This window comes from Phacochoerus africanus, chromosome 3 (genome assembly GCF_016906955.1).
Source record: "Phacochoerus africanus isolate WHEZ1 chromosome 3, ROS_Pafr_v1, whole genome shotgun sequence".
Classification (NCBI taxonomy): Eukaryota; Metazoa; Chordata; class Mammalia; order Artiodactyla; family Suidae; genus Phacochoerus; species Phacochoerus africanus.
The window spans coordinates 122876613-122894408 of record NC_062546.1 but is presented as its reverse complement, the minus strand read 5'-3'; the positions used below and the strand labels follow the sequence as shown (position 1 = coordinate 122894408).

The following is a 17796-nucleotide window of genomic DNA, read 5'->3' as shown; positions in this document are numbered from 1 at the left end:
CAGTGGGTTGAGGATCCAGCGCTGCTGTGAGCTATGGTGTAGGTCACAGACTTGGCTCAGATCTGGTGTTGCTATGGCTGTGGTGTAGGGCAGCAGCTATAGCTCCAATTCGACCCCTAGCCTGGGACCCTCCCTATGCCATGGGTTCGGACCTAAAAAGCAAAAATAAAAAAAAAAAAAAAGAACACAGCACTGTCATAGACCTTAAAAGGACATTTGTTCAGCTTCCCGTCTGGGAACACAGAGCTAAATAACAAGACAGACAGGCTGAAAGCTTCTTTCCTAGTTGGAAAAGATGTTTTGTTTTTTGGGGTGCTTTTTTTTTTTTTCCTTTATAGGGCCACACCCTAGCATATTCCCAGGCTAGGGGTCCAATGGGAGCTACAGCTGCCAGCCACAGCCACAGTCACGTGGGATTCAAGCCACATCTGCAACCTACACCACAGCTCATGGCATCACCAGATCCTTAACCCACTGAGTGAGGCCAGGGATCGAACCCACAACTTCATGGTTCCTAATCAAATTCGTTTCCACTGCACCATGACGGGAACTCCAAAAAACAATGATGTTGAAAGGAGGCTGTCTTGAATTGTAGGCTTGCCACCCATAGTTACCACTGGGACAAGTTATCGGTGAACCTCAATTCCTCCAAGTGGAAAAGAAACTACCTCACAGAGCTGCTGTGATAATTACATAACATATATAAAATGTGTCTAGCAGGAATACAAACAAGCTTCATAAATAGTTTTTATGAATTGTCTAAAGTATGCAGTTCATTCTTCACCACTAGACTAAACTGTAGCTAAGTATTGAAGGTATCCCCTAAATCCAAATTCATATCTGAACTATAAACAGTATACACTACCACATGTTATTGCTAGAGTTATAAATGATATACTAGTCACTTTCTCCTAACTCTGCTCTAGAAAGACAGCAGAATAATCCTTTTTTTTTTTTTTTTTCAGTAAACAGAGCTGCTTCCAGGGAACTATATTCAATATCCTACAATAAATTATAATGTAAAAAGAATATGAAAAAGCATATACATATATAAAACTGAATCACTTTGCTGTAGAGCAGAAACTATACAGTGAATCAACTATACTTCAATGAAGTAAATTTAAAAAAAAAATAAGCAGTTAATCCTCAATTGTGTAGGTAATAAGGTCAATTAAAACATGCTCTCAAGCCATTATGCAATCAGAGTGTAAAAAACTTGCCTTTCATTGATGAAAGGCAAGTTGGGTTTTTAAGTTTCTTGTGTCTTTGTTAACTTTGATTTCTATTTCTCTTAGTACTTATGGAAATTACTGAAAATGTATTCTGGTTAATATTGTACAAAGAACTAGGACACCATGCTTCTTGCTTGTTCCAGGCCAGTGACATGACCTTAAACAAATCATTTAAAATCTCTGGGTCTTTAACATTCCTTCATTTATTTTTATTTATTTATTTATTTTTTGTTTTTGTCTTTCTAGGGCCACACCCACGGCATGTGGAGGTTCCCAGGCTAGGGGTCTTATTGGAGCTGTTGCTGCTGGCCTACGCCACAGCCACAGCAACTCGGGATCCGAGCTGCATCTTTGACTTACACCACAGCTCATGGCAATGCCAGATCCTTAATCCACTGATTAAGGCCAGGGGTCGAACCCACAACCTCATGGTTCCTAGTCAGATTCGTTTCCGCTGAGCCATGACAGGAACTCCTCCATTTATTTTTAAAATGTTGCTTTCATATCTAAAATTCTGTGATTCAATACTGTAATGACTTTCTCTGCATTCATTTCACTTTGTTGTTCCTACCATTAAAATAAATAACTGTCATCAAAATCCTTAAACATTGTTTTTTTAAAAAAGCGAAAACAAAAAAGAACAAAAATCCCCAAAGAGCCACTTATTCCTGCTTTAAAACACTATGAATCCCACTTCAAGTGGCAGTATCAGAGATAAATATAGATAAGTATATGAAGGCCCATAAAAATAGAATGGAGTTTCCTTTCTGGCTCAGTGGTAACGAACCCAACTAGTATCCATGAAGACGCGGGTTCAATCCCTGGCCTCACTCAGTGGATTAAGGATCTGGCATTGCCATGAGCTGTAGTGTAGGCTGTGGATGCAGCTCAGATCCAGCATTGCTGTGGCTGTGATGTAGGCCAGCAGCTACAGCTCTGACTGGAGCCCTAGCCTGGGAACTTCCACATGCCACAGGTGGAGCCCTAAAGATTTAAAAAAAAAAAAAAAAAAAAAAGCCTAGATCTAATGAACTCAATCCCATAAATAAAGAACTGAGTCTCTTCTCCAGAGTCCTTTTTGGAGATACAAAAAGTCTGGTTTTAAGTAATCTGTTCCCTCAAGTCAAATCTCAATCTATATTAAAGATTCCAGGATTTAGAATCTTGCCACTGTTCAATCCCCAGATAAGAAAGCTATTTCCCATAAAGTGAGCAGTACTCCCACACTAATGTATTAGCCTAGTTTGGGTAGACTCAAGAACCTCAGGTCAACCATTAACAATACAGCATGACAGGAGTTCCCATTATGGCTTAGTGGGTTAAGAACCCGCCTAGTATCCATGAGGACGTGAGTTTGATCCCTGGCCTGGCTGTGGGTTAAGGATCTGGCAATGCCACAAGCTGTGGCATAAGTCACAGATGTGGCTCCAATCCTAAGTTGAAGTGCTGTGGCATAGGCTAGCAGTTGTAGCTCCGATTTGACCCCTAGCCCAGGAACTTCCATACACTGCAGGTGCAGCCTTAAAAAGAAGGGGAAAAAAAAATACAGCATGCTAGCGAGAAAAGAGAAACCAGCAGGGACCACCACTGTCCCCTGGTTCCTGTTGAGGCAGCAACCAAGAAGGAGCTCTGTGGGTACAGAAAAATAGTTCACAGACCTCTAAAAATCTGCAACATCAATAGATTTTGTTTATAAATGTCATGTTCTAGCCACAGAAATAAAGATGTTCCCTAAGGGGAGTTCCCTGGTAGCCGAATGGGTTAAGGATCCGGTGTCACTGCAGTGCCTTGGGTCATTGTTGTGGTAGAGGTTCAATCCCTGGCCTGGAAACTTCTGGGTGCCAAAGGTGTGACCAAAAACAAAAAGATGTACCCTAAAGCAACACTAAAACAAGACTAAGGGGCTCATGCCCTGCACTTACTCTGTCGCAGCAACCATCCACTCTTCACAAATGCCATCTTTCCACCTAAAGAAGAAGAAACAGGCAGGTTAAAAATTATACCCCAAAAAGAGAATGACCCACATGAACTGCTTTTACTCAAACGCTTCTGACACCAAATGTGTGAAGTGTCACACTAACAACCGAATCTCCAACCCTCAGGACACCCACTGGATATCTACTAATTCAATTAGATTCTGACACAAGCTATACGGAGTTAGAAACAGAGCCCACAGTTTAGGGGCTCATGTCCACAAGTGTGCTCCCACTTGATACCCAAGTCCTGGGCACTTGTAACCTATAAACTGGGAGTTCCATGACCCCCTCCTCAGATTTGATAATTTGCTACTGTGGCTCCCAGAATGCAGGAAAGCACTTCACCTATTTGTTATAAAAGGATACATCACAGGAACAATTAGACAGAAGAGATGCAGAGGGGAAGGTGTAGGGGAAAAGTGCAGAGCTTCTGTGCCTCTTCAGGCACTGCTCTCCCAACATCTCCAGGTAATCATTAACCCAAATGCCCTTGGAACCCTGTCATTTAGGGTTTTTTTAAGAAGGTTCCCTTAGGCGGGCATGACTGATTGCATCATTGGACAGTGGTGATTAAGCTCCATCTCCAGCCTCTCTCCATCTCTGGAGGTCCAGAGACGGAGCTGAAGTACTTTCTAATCACAAGGTTGGTTCCTTAGCAACCAGCCTCAACCTGAAGTTATATAGAAGCCCACCAAGAATCAGCACCATTAGCATAAACAGAGGTACAGTTAAAAGTGGTTTATTATGAATAACAAAGACACTTGTAGCACCTCTCTCAGGAAATTACAAGTTTTAGAAGTTCATGCTTTTTACTATAATATAAAATCACAGCCCTTTAGCCTAACTCCCTATCCTTATCTCTTTCAGTGTCAGCTGAGGAAAGGACCATAGCCATTTTACCTCACTAGCCACTGGAATTCAGCCAATACCTCCTTAATGGGGCCAACACACTCCCCACCACACACTCCAGGCTTCAGCTTTAGCACTCTGCCTACCTTACTAATTCTAACTCCACTAGCTTATTACATCTAACAGACATAAGCAGCCCCAGGAACACAAAGATTCTGCTCAGTCAAGGACTTGTGGCTTCTCCGAACACGCCTGGTATCCTGGGGCCCTGGGGTCCAGCTACCTGGGCCTAACCTCTGGTGTGTCCTAAAGACTTTATCCAGCCTGGTAAGATGTGTACTGGTGTCAGTAGGTGGAGTGGCCAGATCAGAGCAGAACACCAGAAGTCAAGGGGGTCTGATACAGTTAAATCCATAAAAATAAAAATTTGGGTGACAAGAAAAGTCAAAAAGACCAGTAAAAGATGAAGAAAAAAACATTTACAACCATATATATGGCAGCAGCGAGCTAATTTCTGTCATAGACAAAATTGGCTTATAACAGAAACAGCAAATAGGAGTTCCTGTTGTGGCTCAGCTAGTTACAAATGTGACACAGTATCCATGAGTATGCAGGTTCCATCCCTGGCCTCTCAGTAGGTTAAGGATCCACTGTTGCTGCAAGTTGCAGCACAGGTCGCAGATGCAGCTCAGATTTGACCCCTAGCCTGGGAACTTGCATATGCTGCAGCTGAAGAAAAAAAGAGAGAAGGGAAGGAGGGAAAAGAAAGAAAAGGAAAGGAAAAGAAAAACAGAAACAGCAATCATTTGGCAGTTCACAGAAAAAGAAACATGAATGGGAAAAAAAACTCATAGGATACTCCATTCCTCTCAATTGAACAAAATTCAAATCACAACTTAACGGTATCACCTATCAGAGAAACACAAATGAAAGAAAGCATGATACCCAGGAAGGAGAAAGCATGATGGCAGGAATGAAAACTGCTACAATCTTTTGGGAGGGGAATTTAATAATACCTATCCAAATTTTAAACATTTATATACTCTGACCCAGCAATGTCAGCATTACTAGGAATATGCCTCACTGATACACCTGCACAGGTTCACCAACACTAACGGACATTCACTGCAATGTTGCTTATACCGCACAACACTAACTAGCCCCAACCAAAGAGGACTGCTTAATGGGCACTTCCACAAATGACAGATCACGATGCAGATGTGCAAAGGAATGAGGGAGAACAGTGAGAGTTGATGAGCACACAGCTGATACAGCACAACTGTCTTCTGGAAAGAATCATAAAAATGGTGAACAAACTGTCACAACATTGTAAACCAACTCTAATAGAAAATTTTTTTAAATAAAAACTGTGAACAAAGTGTACCTCTGACGAGAGGAATGAGGCAATGCTGTATATGTATCAGAAAACAGAATGACTATTCAGGCCTATTGCACCTTTCTATACTACCTAAGTTTTTAAAAACAATTTGCAAGCATTATAATCTATTATTTATTTATTTATTTATAAATCAACAGATACTATTTGGAGGCTGAGATAATGGACCTCTTTTGTTTTCCACTTTAGCATTTTTAGGTATTCTCTTCAAGGCACACAGGTTTGGAAGGTTAGCAAAATGGAGCATAAGTCCAAGTGCCCAAAAGAGCACTGGGAAGAACAGTTCTCCCTCATTTAACTTTTCCCACCTCTAAGTATGGCTCAGGTCTCACAAACCTTAGTCATCCTATATTCCAGCATGTCCAAAGTCATCATCTGAAAGTTCTTAACCTCTTTGCAATTGTCTGCCAATTCATGCTATCTGTCCTCACCAAAAAAAGGAAAGATGTTTTTCATCTTTCCCCATCTTTCTCTCATATATCCAGGTACTCAAACATACAGTCAAAATGAACTAAGGCCCAAAGTCAGTCTCTTCCCTTCCTCCCACTGGATATGCCTGTGCTCACTGCTGCTGGGAGATAGTGAAGGGACAGTGAGGGGATGAGCCTGAGGGCAGCTGACTATTGAGAAGGCAGCGCCAACACTGAGTCACCGGGATACCTATACCCATACAAAGCTTTCCATTAGGCAAAATGATAGGCTTCTTTATTATTTAAACTGGGTTGAACTGGCTTCCTGCAACTTGCAGCCCAAAACATTCTAAAACAATCATTTGGAGTTCCCATTGTGGCACAGTGGGTTAAGAATCCAACTGCAGTGGCTCAGGTCGCCAAGGAGGCGCAGCTTCAACGCCCAGCACAGCGAAGTAGGTTAAAGATCTGGCATTACCACAGCTGTGAGGCAGGTTGCAGCTGCAGCTTGGATTTCATCCCTGGCCCAGGAACTTTCAAGTGCTATGGGTACAGCAGAAAAGGAAACAAAAAAAATTTTTTTAATAAAACAATCATTTGCAGAGTTCCCATCATGGTTCATCAGTTAACGAACCTGACTAGGATCCATGAGGACTCAGGTTGGATCCCTGGCCTCACTAAGTGGGTTAAAGATCTGATGTTGCCGTGAACTGTGGTATAGGTCACAGACTCGGCTTGGATCTTGCATTGTTGTGGCTGTGGTGTAGACCTGCAGCTATAACAGATTCAACTCCTAGCCTGGGAACTTCAATATGCCTCAGGTGCAGCCCTAAAAAGCAAGCAAGCAAGCAAACAAAAAAAAACAATAATTTGCTTCCAAAAGGATTACACAGAGAAATAATACCAACATATTTTCATTCAACAAATATTCTTTGAATATCTAATGTGTGCCCAGCCTTGCAGTAGGCATTAAGGATACAGCACTGACCAAACCAAAATTCCTGCTTTATATAGCTTCCACTCTAATGGAAGAAACAAGTTAAATCTGTAAGTTAAAAAGACAGGGGATGGTATGTTATACACATACAGTGATATTATTACCTCAGAATACAAAACTGCTAGGGTGTAATTATGTATTCATTCATGCCAAATCTTGGATATTTATACTAAAACTTCATGCCATAATAACATACACCCTCAGTTTGTATTTCATGTCAAAAGGAAAATAGTTGGGAATAGGCCAAAAACTACTTGTAGGTATTGGGAGCCACTGAGTTACAATACAAATATAAAATCTCGGTGAAATGTTGTCACACAACTTTGCTGATACTTTACAAGCTGGTGGTTGTGGAACCAAGTGAAGAGTGTAAAAATGTGGAGTAATAGGAAAGGGTCTCCTGAACTTTTGTGGTAAGTTTTTTAACATCTCTAATGATTCTTGATATTAATTTGGCTGCACTTGCTGACATTCATGACAGTCAAAATGTCAGCTCAGCCTAACACTGAAATTAAGAACAGTTCCAGTAATTCACAGGTCTTCAAGAATCCAAGGCCAACAACTTTGTGTGCCTATAAGATTAATACCACCAACAGTAGCATCCACAGAGTAAGAAAGAGTTCCTTAAGGACCTAGAGATTTCCTGCAATAAATTTCATGGGTCAACATCTGAGTTGCCAGATAATGTGTTTCTTTGTATTCTTTCCTGTTTCCCTGAGGTGAAGTGAGATTTCTTTTACTTTTCAGGTAGATAAGGGATGTCAACAAGGGAAAACCAAAAAGTTGACTTGGAAATCAACTTCAGGCCACTTGAGCCAAGATTCAAAACAAAAAAAACTTCTACATTGAGAGGACATTATAAACATATCTTTGGTACGCCCACATAAAATAGTTCAAAACTATTAAAAAGAGGGAAAATTAAATTATTACAACAAGGTAGAAAGAAAAAAAGAAACAAACTGAAATTAGCAACAGAAGCTAATGACCCCTTTTTTTGGGCAGAGGGGGCGCACCCTCAGCATATGGAAATTCCCAGGCCAGGGCTCAAATCAGAGCTGCAGTTGCCAGGCTTACATACACCACTACCACAGCAATACCAGATCTGAGCCACATGTGCAACCTACACCACAGCTTGTGGCAATGCCAGATCCTTAAGACATTGAGCAAGGCCTGGGACTGCACCCACATCCTCATGGATACTAGTTGGGTTCGTGACCCGCTGAGCCACAACGGGAACTCCAAAAACTCGTGACTTTTTGAAAAAGGGTAATGGTTCTATGCATTCAAGGAGCTTCTTATCTGGTATCACCCTGTCTACTGTCGTTCACTACATGGAACAATCTCACATGCCCAGATTTTTATCTCTAATACTGGTCTCCTCTAAAAGGAAGCAGTACTTCTTGAAAATGAGCTGGTTACAATTCATGGACAGGATACCTCAAGATGTGCCTAAGATGTCTTACTGTTAAAACACAAAGATTGAAAAAAAAAACAAACAAACAAACAAAAAAAAAAAACACAAAGATGCTTTCAGGAATGCCTTTAGAAATGATTTTTAAAAGTCAACCGGCTGTAACATTTTTTTTTTTTAATTTTAAAGAGGAGTTCCCGTGGTGGCACAGTGGAAACAAATCTGACTGGGAACCATGAGGCAGCAGGTTCGACCCCTGGCCTCACTCAGTGGGTTAAGGATCCAGCATTGCCATGAGCTGTGGTGTAGGTGGCAGACGCAGCTTGGATCTGGTGTTGCTGTGGCTGTAACGTAGGCCGGCAGCTGCAGCTCCGATTCGACCCCTAGCCTGGGAACCTCCATATGCCAGAGGTGGGACCCTAAAAAGACAAAAGAAAAAAAATTTTAAAGAGGCAGCACTAGAGGATTAAAATCAGCTAATCAAACTAGTTCAGAATTTCAAAAAGTAAATGTTAAATGATGTTGCTTACCAAAAAAAGTTAACTAGCTGAAGAAAGGGCATCTAATGGCCAAACTGTGGCAATATGAATGCCAATGTGAAAATAATAATTACATATCATTAGAACCAGCTGAGGCTAAAAGGCATCCTAGCAACTGGAGGGGGGAAAAAAAAAGTTAAGCACTCTGATTTGAATAATTCCTTTCCCTCACTAGATAGTTCAGTTATTGCACTGATAATAAGCTATATGTTGTGTTTACTAAGATGTCACGATTCCTCTCTTAAGACCAGCCTGAATTAAAGACTGAAACATACTGAAACACAGAGAAGACTGCAGAACAGGCTGCAAACCAAACCAAACGTAAGCTGCTGGGGAGAATGACTCCTAGATGCATATCCTCAGGAAGGTAGTGCATTTGGTTACCTGTACCTGCTGGGCAGGCACTTATAAGCCAATCTCCCAAAGTCAGAAGCAGCCAAGAGGATATTAAACAAACTTCCTAAAGTGCATGTGGGACCTTCACTAGGATCAGGCACCATCATCAGCCAAGAGGCACCTTCTCAGGGGACTGAGGCTGGGCATTTTATATCTGGCAGACACTGAAAGAGGCAGTCATCTGAGGGCAGAAAAGTGAGTTCTTGTCCTCCATTAAAAAGATGTGTGTCCTTTGTGACTCTTCTATCCTTTTCTGTCAGGACCATGTTGGCATCACATCACCTCATGGCGCATACTGCCTCATCAGAAGGAGGACGCTTGCTCTGGCTCCCAACCCATAAGCAAGATACAACACACAACAGACCCCCACACTGGGCTGTATAAATAAGAGACACCAAGGGCAACAAGTACTTAAATAAGCAGCTGTCTGTTTCTGCTCTAAAATGACCCACCTTCCCTATGCTGGACCACAACTAAATCTATCTAGAGTTGCCCCCAGCCAAACTCCTCCAATGTAGCCTGAATACTGGCCACAAGGCAGAGGAGGAGGAAACACTACCTGTCACTCAGTCTACCTGCTCTCAGCTTTATAGAGTATTCACATACCACTGCCTAAAACAGGTACCCTACTCATGAGCCTAGATCAGATCCTGCTGGCCTGCCTTGCTATGAGGTTACTTAGGACTGGTGCTCAGAGGGAGTTAAAAGAAAATGGCAAACTTTAAATACCCATCCTCCCATTACTCCCCTCTACAATACATAAAAATATTACTTATTTCTGGAAAATACATATTTCTTGTCACTAAACACTACACTTCACATAAGAGTTACTGTCAAAGAGAGAAAACAATTAATGTCACTTTTAACAGTGACAGTAAAATGAGGATCCACCAGCAATGCCACAAAGCTGCCGCACAGGTCGCAGATGTGGCTCAGAGCTGGTGTTTCTGTGGCTGTGGTGTAGGCCAGCAGATGCAGCTCCAATTCAACTCCCAGCCTGGGACCTTCCCTATGTCACAGGTGTAGCCCTACAAAGAAAAAAGACGAGTTCCCGTCATGGCACCGAAGAAACGAAACTGACTAGGAACTATGAGGTTGCAAGTTCGATCCATGGCCTTGATCAGTGGGTTAAGGATCCGGCGTTGCCATGAGCTGTGGTGTAGGTGGCAGACGCAGCTTGGGTCCTGCGTGGCTGTGGCATAGGCCCACAGCTGTAGCTCCGATTAGACCCCTAGCCTGGGAACCTCCATATGCTGCAGGTATGGCCTTAAAAAGACAAAAGACAAAAAAAAAAAAAGACAAGAAAAAAGAAAAAAATTTTCTTTGATTTTAGTTTTTGCTTTTTAGGGACACACCCTCGGCATATGGAGATGCCCAGGCCGGGGGGTCCAATCAGAGCTACAGCTACCAGCCTAAGCCACAGTCATAGCAATGTCAGATCTGAGCTTCGTCTGTGACCTATGCCACAGCTCACGGCAACGCCAGATCCTTAACCCACTGAGCTAGGCCCACATCCTCATGGATCCTAGTCGGGTTCATTAACTGCTGAGCCTCAATGGGAACTCTGAGAAAGAAAAATTTTAAATGAGGATCCAAGACAAAAGATCTATCAGTAACATAAAGATCACCCACACTAGTGACTGCTTTACTATTTCCAACATTAACAACAGATTAAAGACCTAACTCTGCTTTCTCCTAAAAATGCATCTAAAATGAGAGTTAAAAGGACATAAATCCACAAAGACGAAGAGAGTGGCAGCAGAGACAAAAGCAGATGAGATGCTAAGAACACTATGAAAGTTCTAAAGCAAAAGGACAAGAAGTAACTAATATAAAATTCAGCTTCCTTTTCTTTTCATGTGTTAACAAGAAGCCAAAACATAGCAAGCCAACTCTAGCCACGGAACACGGCAAAGATTCAGAAACCAGAGCTAAGAGATAATCCTGAAGGTGGGGAAGAATATCAAAATGTACTGAAGGTCACTATGCCCTCTATACATGCAGGCAACCACCCTCCCCAATTCTGAGGATTTCCTTTCTGGGAAAGCTGAAACAGAGGCTCTAGCTTTGGGGACACCAGGGGGAGCTCAGAGTGGAAATGAGATGCCACACTTAGAGAAGTAACAAAGTGCAAGTCTTAAACTCCCCATCCTCTTCCTTTACTTGATTCGACTTTCTAGCTCTGGGCAAAGGGCACAGCCCATGGCTCAATGATACTCCCCCCCACACACCCCCCCAAAAAAAGCCAGTCTCTGGCTAAAACCCTACAGGAAAGCTCACCAAGTGATAAACTTTAAACAAATACACAAACTTTTCAACCAGTTTTTTTAATCTCTCTCTTAGGAACAGATAACATGCATCATCAAACATCTGAGGAAAGCCAAGAGATAAGAGACTGAAAAAAAATAAAAGCAGAAAAACTCAGAAATGGAATTCCTATTTTGACTCAGTGGATTAAGAACTCAACATAGGTGTCGCTGAGGAGGCAGGTTTGATCCCTGGCCTCAATCAGTGGGTTAAAGATTCAGCATTGCCGCAAGCTACAGTGTAGGTCACAAATGTGCCTCAAATCTGGCGTTGCTGTGGCTGTGGTGTAGGCCTACAGTTACAGCTTCAATTTGACCCCTAGCCCGGAACTTCCATATGCTGTAGGTGAAGGTTCAGGTGCAGCTACAAAAAAAAAAAAACAAACTCAAAAACTTCACAAGAATCAAAGACAATGTAAGGAGCAAAGAAAAACCTTAAAAATTTCTATTATCAAAGAAATGATAAACAATACTGTATCAAAGAAAAAGCCAAAATGATCTGAAGTAGGAACATTCAGAGCTCTCAGTTAAAAATGCTTACGCAAATTTTAAAATAGTGCTGAGGAGTTTCCCTTGTGGCTCAGCAGGTTAAGAACCTGATGCTGCCTGTGTGAGGATGCGGGTTAGATCCCTGGCCCCAGTTTCATAAATAAACCAGAAAGAAAATACTATACAAACATTTCCCTGAACAGGACAACACATTTCTGTACACAAGAGCTTCAATGAATGTCCAGCAAGATGAATTTTAAAAGCTCCTCAGTAAGGTTTATAATGAAATATCAGAACTCTAGGGACAAAGAATAGAACCTAAAAACTTCCCCGAGGAAAAAGAGGAAAAAAAAAAGGTCACAAAAGGATAAGCAAAACATTAGGGCATCTTTATCAAAAGTGTGGGAAGCTGGAAGGCAATGGGTCAATATTTGCAAAATGCCGAGAGGAAATTTTCAAGCCAGAATCCCATACCCAGTCAAATAATAAATCAAGAGGTAAAAAGATTTATGCACATGCTGAAAGATTTAAGACTTAAATTCCATGTACTCTACCGTGTTTCCAGAACCTAGTGAAAAAATGTATTCCATCAAAATGAGAGCATAAACCACAAGGAATTAGGGGAGCCAATAAGGAACCAAGAGAAAGAAAATGCCCAGGATGCAGGTGAAGGCAAGCCCAGGAAGTCGCTGTGCCACATGCCTGGGGAACAAAATCAGGCCTGACTGGAGAAAGATGGAGGGTTCTGGTGGAATTAACAAAAACTGACATAAGAGTTTCTGGTAGACTCAAGAAGAATATCTACAGGAAGGAAAAGTCTCCTTTGGCAGGAAGCAAAAGACTACATCTAAATGAAGAGCAGGAGTTCCACCGTGGAGCATTAGGTTAAGGAACCACTGTTGTCAATGCAGCTATCTGGGTCTCTGCTGTGGTGCAGGTTCTATCCCTGGCCCAGGAACTTCTTCACGCCATGGGCGTGGCCAAAAACAAAACATGTTTAAATCCTGGCTCAATGACTTATAAACTATCTTGGGCAAGTTACTGAACTTTCCCAAGCCTTAGTTTCTTCATCCATAAAATGCGGATACTAATACCTACTTGATAGGATTTTGGAAAACTGGGTGAAATAACTTGCATTTGCATTGTGCCTGACAGTTACTAAATTCAACAAATGGTAGCTGCTCCAAAAGCAATTATTACTACTATTATTGCTATTTCTTCACCACCCACCTAACTGAAATTTACCCAAAACATTCTAGAAGAGAGAAGCACATCAGGCTGCTTCTCGAATGACTTAGGAAACTTAGTTAAGATGCCCTTGACTTTTCAAAATTTGAACACATACCTGGGGGGGGGGGGTCAAACCAAAAAAACCCCTCCCAGAATATGTTAAGTAAATTAGTCTCTGAAGGAACAGGAATACTTTTTTAATGTACTTTGCTGAATTCTACTCTCCATAACTTATTTCAACATTTCACTATTAATTATACCCTGGAGCAGGATCTAATGCATAAACTAAATTTCATCAGATAAAGTCTAAGTCCTGTTGTTGGTCCCTAGAGAGTAAAATGCCAGCAAAGTGGCTATAAAATAGCCACATTACTCACATGCCAATAAAATCTACAGAAAGTTTTAAAAGCATATTCAACATCTCAAGTTATTTTAAATACAAACTCAAGTCACTTTAAAAAGCACTGAGGAGTTCCCGTCATGGCACAGTGGTTAACGAATCCGACTAGGAACCATGAGGTTGCGGGTTCGGTCCCTGCCCTTGCTCAATGGGTTAACGATCCGGCGTTGCTGTGAGCTGTGGTGTAGGTTGCAGATGCGGCTCGGATCCCGCGTTGCTGTGGCTCTGGTGTAGGCCGGAGACTACAGCTCTGATTAGACCCCTAGCCTGGGACCCTCCATATGCCGAGGGAGTGGCCCAAGAAATAGCAAAAAGACCAAAAAAAAAAAAAAAGGCACTGAGTCCAAAGGGACAAATTTAAGAGGTAGAAAGGGAATCTGTCAATTCTGAGCTGAAGGCCCACTTTGCCTGATTCCTCTAGTTAATAGTATCTTCCCAAGGAATACTATGACTACCTCAAGAATGGTATCTGTTCTTTCTATACCACTGACCTACACACTTCACAAAATTCAGTCCCTGAGATTATCAGGAACTTTACTTAGAGGATGTGTTAACTAGAAAAACTAGTATTTTAGCTAAAAAGTTATTTCCTTATCAAAGAGACAAAAACCCTGTTCTTCAAGGACTCCAAAAAAACACAGGGGACAAGAAGGATCATGTGACCCATCATCATTTAGAGGTCAATTCATATGCGGTGTTGGCCATTTCCAGATAGCAATCACGTCTTAACAACAAGCCCAACATAAGCACTCATCAAAGGACAGACTAGGAGTTCCCCCTGTGGCACAGTGGAGATCTGGCCTTGTCTCTGTGGTGGTGTAGGTTCAATCCCTGGGGCAATGGGTTAAGGATGTGTCACTGTCACAGCTAGGTCAAAACTGCAGCTCAGATTCTTTTTTTCTTCTGTTTACTTGTTTTTTTTTTAAGGGCAGCACCTGCAGCATGTAGAAGTTTCCAGGCTAGGGGTCAAATAGCCACAGACACACAGAATCCGAACCGCATCTGTACCCAATGAGCTTGCCAGATCCTTACTCCTTGATCGAGGCCAGGGATTGAACCCACATCCTCACAGACACTATGTCAGGTTCCTAACCCTTTGAGTCATAAAGGGAACTCATGCAGCTCACATTGGATCCCTGGCCTGGGAATCTCCATATGCCACAGGTACAGCCAAAAAAAAAAAGGACTAAAACAAAGAGACAACAAAGTTCAACTTTCTGCCCTAATGATCAAATTCAGAAGCAAATATACAACCAATAAAACACAGTAAAATGACTGGTTCAACTAGTCCACTTTTTGTAACCTTTTTTTTTTTCTTTTTGCTATTTCTTTGGGCCACTCCCACGGCATATGGAGGTTCCCAGGCTAGGGGTCGAATTGGAGCTATAGCCCCTGGCCTACACCAGAGCCACAGCAACGCAGGATCCGAGCCGCGTCTGCAACCTACACCATAGCTCACGGCAATGCCGGATCGTTAACCATCTGAGCAAGGGCAGAGACCGAACCCGCAACCTCATGGTTCCTAGTCGGATTCGTTAACCACTGCGCCACGACGGGAACTCCTTTGTAACATTTTTAATAGCCTTTTTTTACCCAGCAATTTTTGGTAATTCTGTAATTTCTTTATATATCCAATTAAGAAAGAAAAGAGAAAGAATCCAAATATTAAGGTAGGATGGCAAGCTGGGAAGTACAGCAAACCTTCTAGAAGGAGTCAAGAAAAACCTCTATCTTCCCTGGAAGTAATAAGACTCCCTCAAAAGTGGCCTCTGTTCCTTCTATACCACTGACCTACACATTTCCCAAATTCAGTCCTTCTCAGGAAATTTACTCACAGAATGTGCTAACACCATTAAAAACAAGCTAGTGAGAGAGTTCCTGCTGTGGCCCAACAGAACTGGGAGCTCTGGGACGAAGATTTGATCCCCTGGCCAGGGCTGCAACTGCATCTGATCCTTAGCCTAGGAATTACAAATCCCCAGGGCAGCCAAAAAAGAAAAAGAAACAGGAGTTCTCATCGTGGCACAGTGGTTAACGAATCCGACTAGGAGCCATGAGGTTGCAGGTTCCATCCCTGGCCTTGCTCAGTGGGTTAAAGGATCCAGTGTTGCTGTGAGCTGTGGTGTAGGTCACAGATGTGGCTTGGATCTGGCATTGCTGTGGCTCTGGCATAGACTGGCCGCTACAGCTCTGATTAGACCCTTAGCCTGGGAACGTCCATATGCCGTGGGAAGCAGCCCTAGAAAAGGCAAAAAGACAAAAAAAGAAAAGAAACAAACAAAAACATGATAGTAAAGAACTGTTGTCGATTTCTGAGTTCTTTTCTGCAGCCTCCTTCAGGAAGCATTTACTGACCATCTACATCATGCCAGACATTCTTATCTGCCAGGATAATCCTGCAACATATGTTTGACTCCTGCCTTTAGAGATCAGTCTGTTGGGGGGGGGGGGGGGTGTTAAATAAAGACATCACTACCACACAGAGTCAACACCAGGGACAAGGGAAGCCCAGACAGGCACCTGCTCAGCCAGGATGTCTTTTCCCAACACCCACCTCCTATCTACACCATCAGCCCCAGCCCAGGGTTAGGAACTTCCTGGACCCAGGCAACACTGAGCACAAGAGAACCAGCAGCAGGGGCAGTCTCGCTGCACACGCACATATACACAGATATTTTGGTCATTAATTTGTGAGACAAATATTAAGGGTCGTAAACAAACAGGGAATTGACAGTCCCAGCTCGGGCCCGAATTCCCTCTGTGAATTCAGACAAGTCACTTCCTGCCCCGGCACTGGTTTCCTTAAAAAACAAACAAACAGAACTATCTAGACGTCCCTTCCTTTAGGCAAAAGCGTCTCTCCCTCTCGCAGTGGCTCCACTCGGTCCTGGTCAGTGAAGGCACTAGAAATGTGAAAGTTTCTCAGGAGTCAATGGCATTTGGAATTAACCACGTTCCCATCTTTTTTTTTTTTTTTTTTGACACTGTGACCGCCCCACCTCATTCTTTTCTTTCACTCACCCTGAAAACCTGGAAGTTTACTATTGGGTCACTTATGAAGCGTCTTCTATGTAAATTTCTCTACTTTTGAGTTAAAAACGAACAAAAAACACTATTCTGACGCGAAATGAAAACCCCTAACTTCTGTGGCTCCCAGTGTGGTTAGGTCAGAGGCTCAAACGTGAGAGAGAGAAAAAAATACAATACAAAACCAAGCAACTACAAAAAACAACACTGCAAACCCGAGAGTAGGAGAAACGACGCTGAGGCAGGCCCCACCCGCGAACACAAAGCCTCAAGGAGTCCGGACTCCTTAAGGATGCGACCTCCCGGCAAGAAGGAAAACAAAAAGAGCCCAAATCCCGCAAACCAGAGACCGCAGGGGCGGAGACCCGCGCTTAGCGGGCAGAAAGACTGCTGGCCAGTGGGAAGCACCCTCTGGGAGAGCGGCAAGACTGCGGGGCGGGGGTGGGGGGGGCCTCCAGACTGACGAGGGGGAGGGGGTCCGCTCTGGAGGGCCCTCAGATGGACGGCTCTAGGGGAGGTTCAGGAGGAACTAGAAGGAAGGGGAAAGGGAGTCCGCTGGGGAGGGGTGGCAAGCGGACGGCTCTAGGCGAGTCTCCGGAGGAACGGGGAGGGGAGGGTCCGCTCCGGAGAGGGTGCGGGCGAGCAGCTCTAGGTGAGACTCCGGAGGAACAGGCTGGGGGAAAAGATGAGTCCGCTCGGGAGAGGGCACAGGCGGGCAGGTCTAGGAGAGGCTCCAGCGAGACTTCAGAGGGGAGAGGGGAGGGGGAAGGACAGGACAGAGAGAAAAAGGAGGAGCATAGAAGAGGAGAGAAAGGAGGAGAGGCACTCGGGTCGGGGAGTGGGGGGTGCACGGACGGCGTCTCCGGAGGGAGGCTCCGGAGGGACCGACGGCGGGGTAGGGAAGCGGGGGCGGGCCTGAGGTTCCCTTAGAGGGGCGCAGAGTGGGTAGGCCCGGCCTGTGGGGGGTCCGCATCTTCCGGTCCGGATGGGAACAACAGGAACATTCACCTGCAAAGCCTCCGGCCGCGGCCCGGTACCAGAGAAGGAACGGAGCACAAGGACACTGCCTGGCTCCTCGGCTCAACTGCCTGACGCCAGCGTCCAGGTCGCCGTCCGACGTCACGCCTCCTTGGCGCGC

General features: G+C 43.6%; 1 protein-coding gene across 2 annotated transcripts in view; it reads right to left on the bottom strand.

Annotated features, from left to right (window-relative positions):
• Positions 1 to 17796, bottom strand: part of PLEKHB2 (pleckstrin homology domain containing B2) — a 59802-nt gene extending 42006 nt beyond the window's left edge. The window contains exons 1-2 of one of the 2 annotated variants that reach the window (XM_047772588.1): positions 17667 to 17796; positions 3155 to 3199 (exon numbers count right to left, since the gene is read on the bottom strand). In XM_047772588.1, the coding sequence (XP_047628544.1) occupies positions 3155 to 3191 (37 nt within the window). In that variant the 5' untranslated portion in view covers positions 3192 to 3199; positions 17667 to 17796. The remainder of the gene's footprint in view (positions 1 to 3154; positions 3200 to 17666) is intronic. The other variant, XM_047772589.1, reaches the window with a different exon arrangement.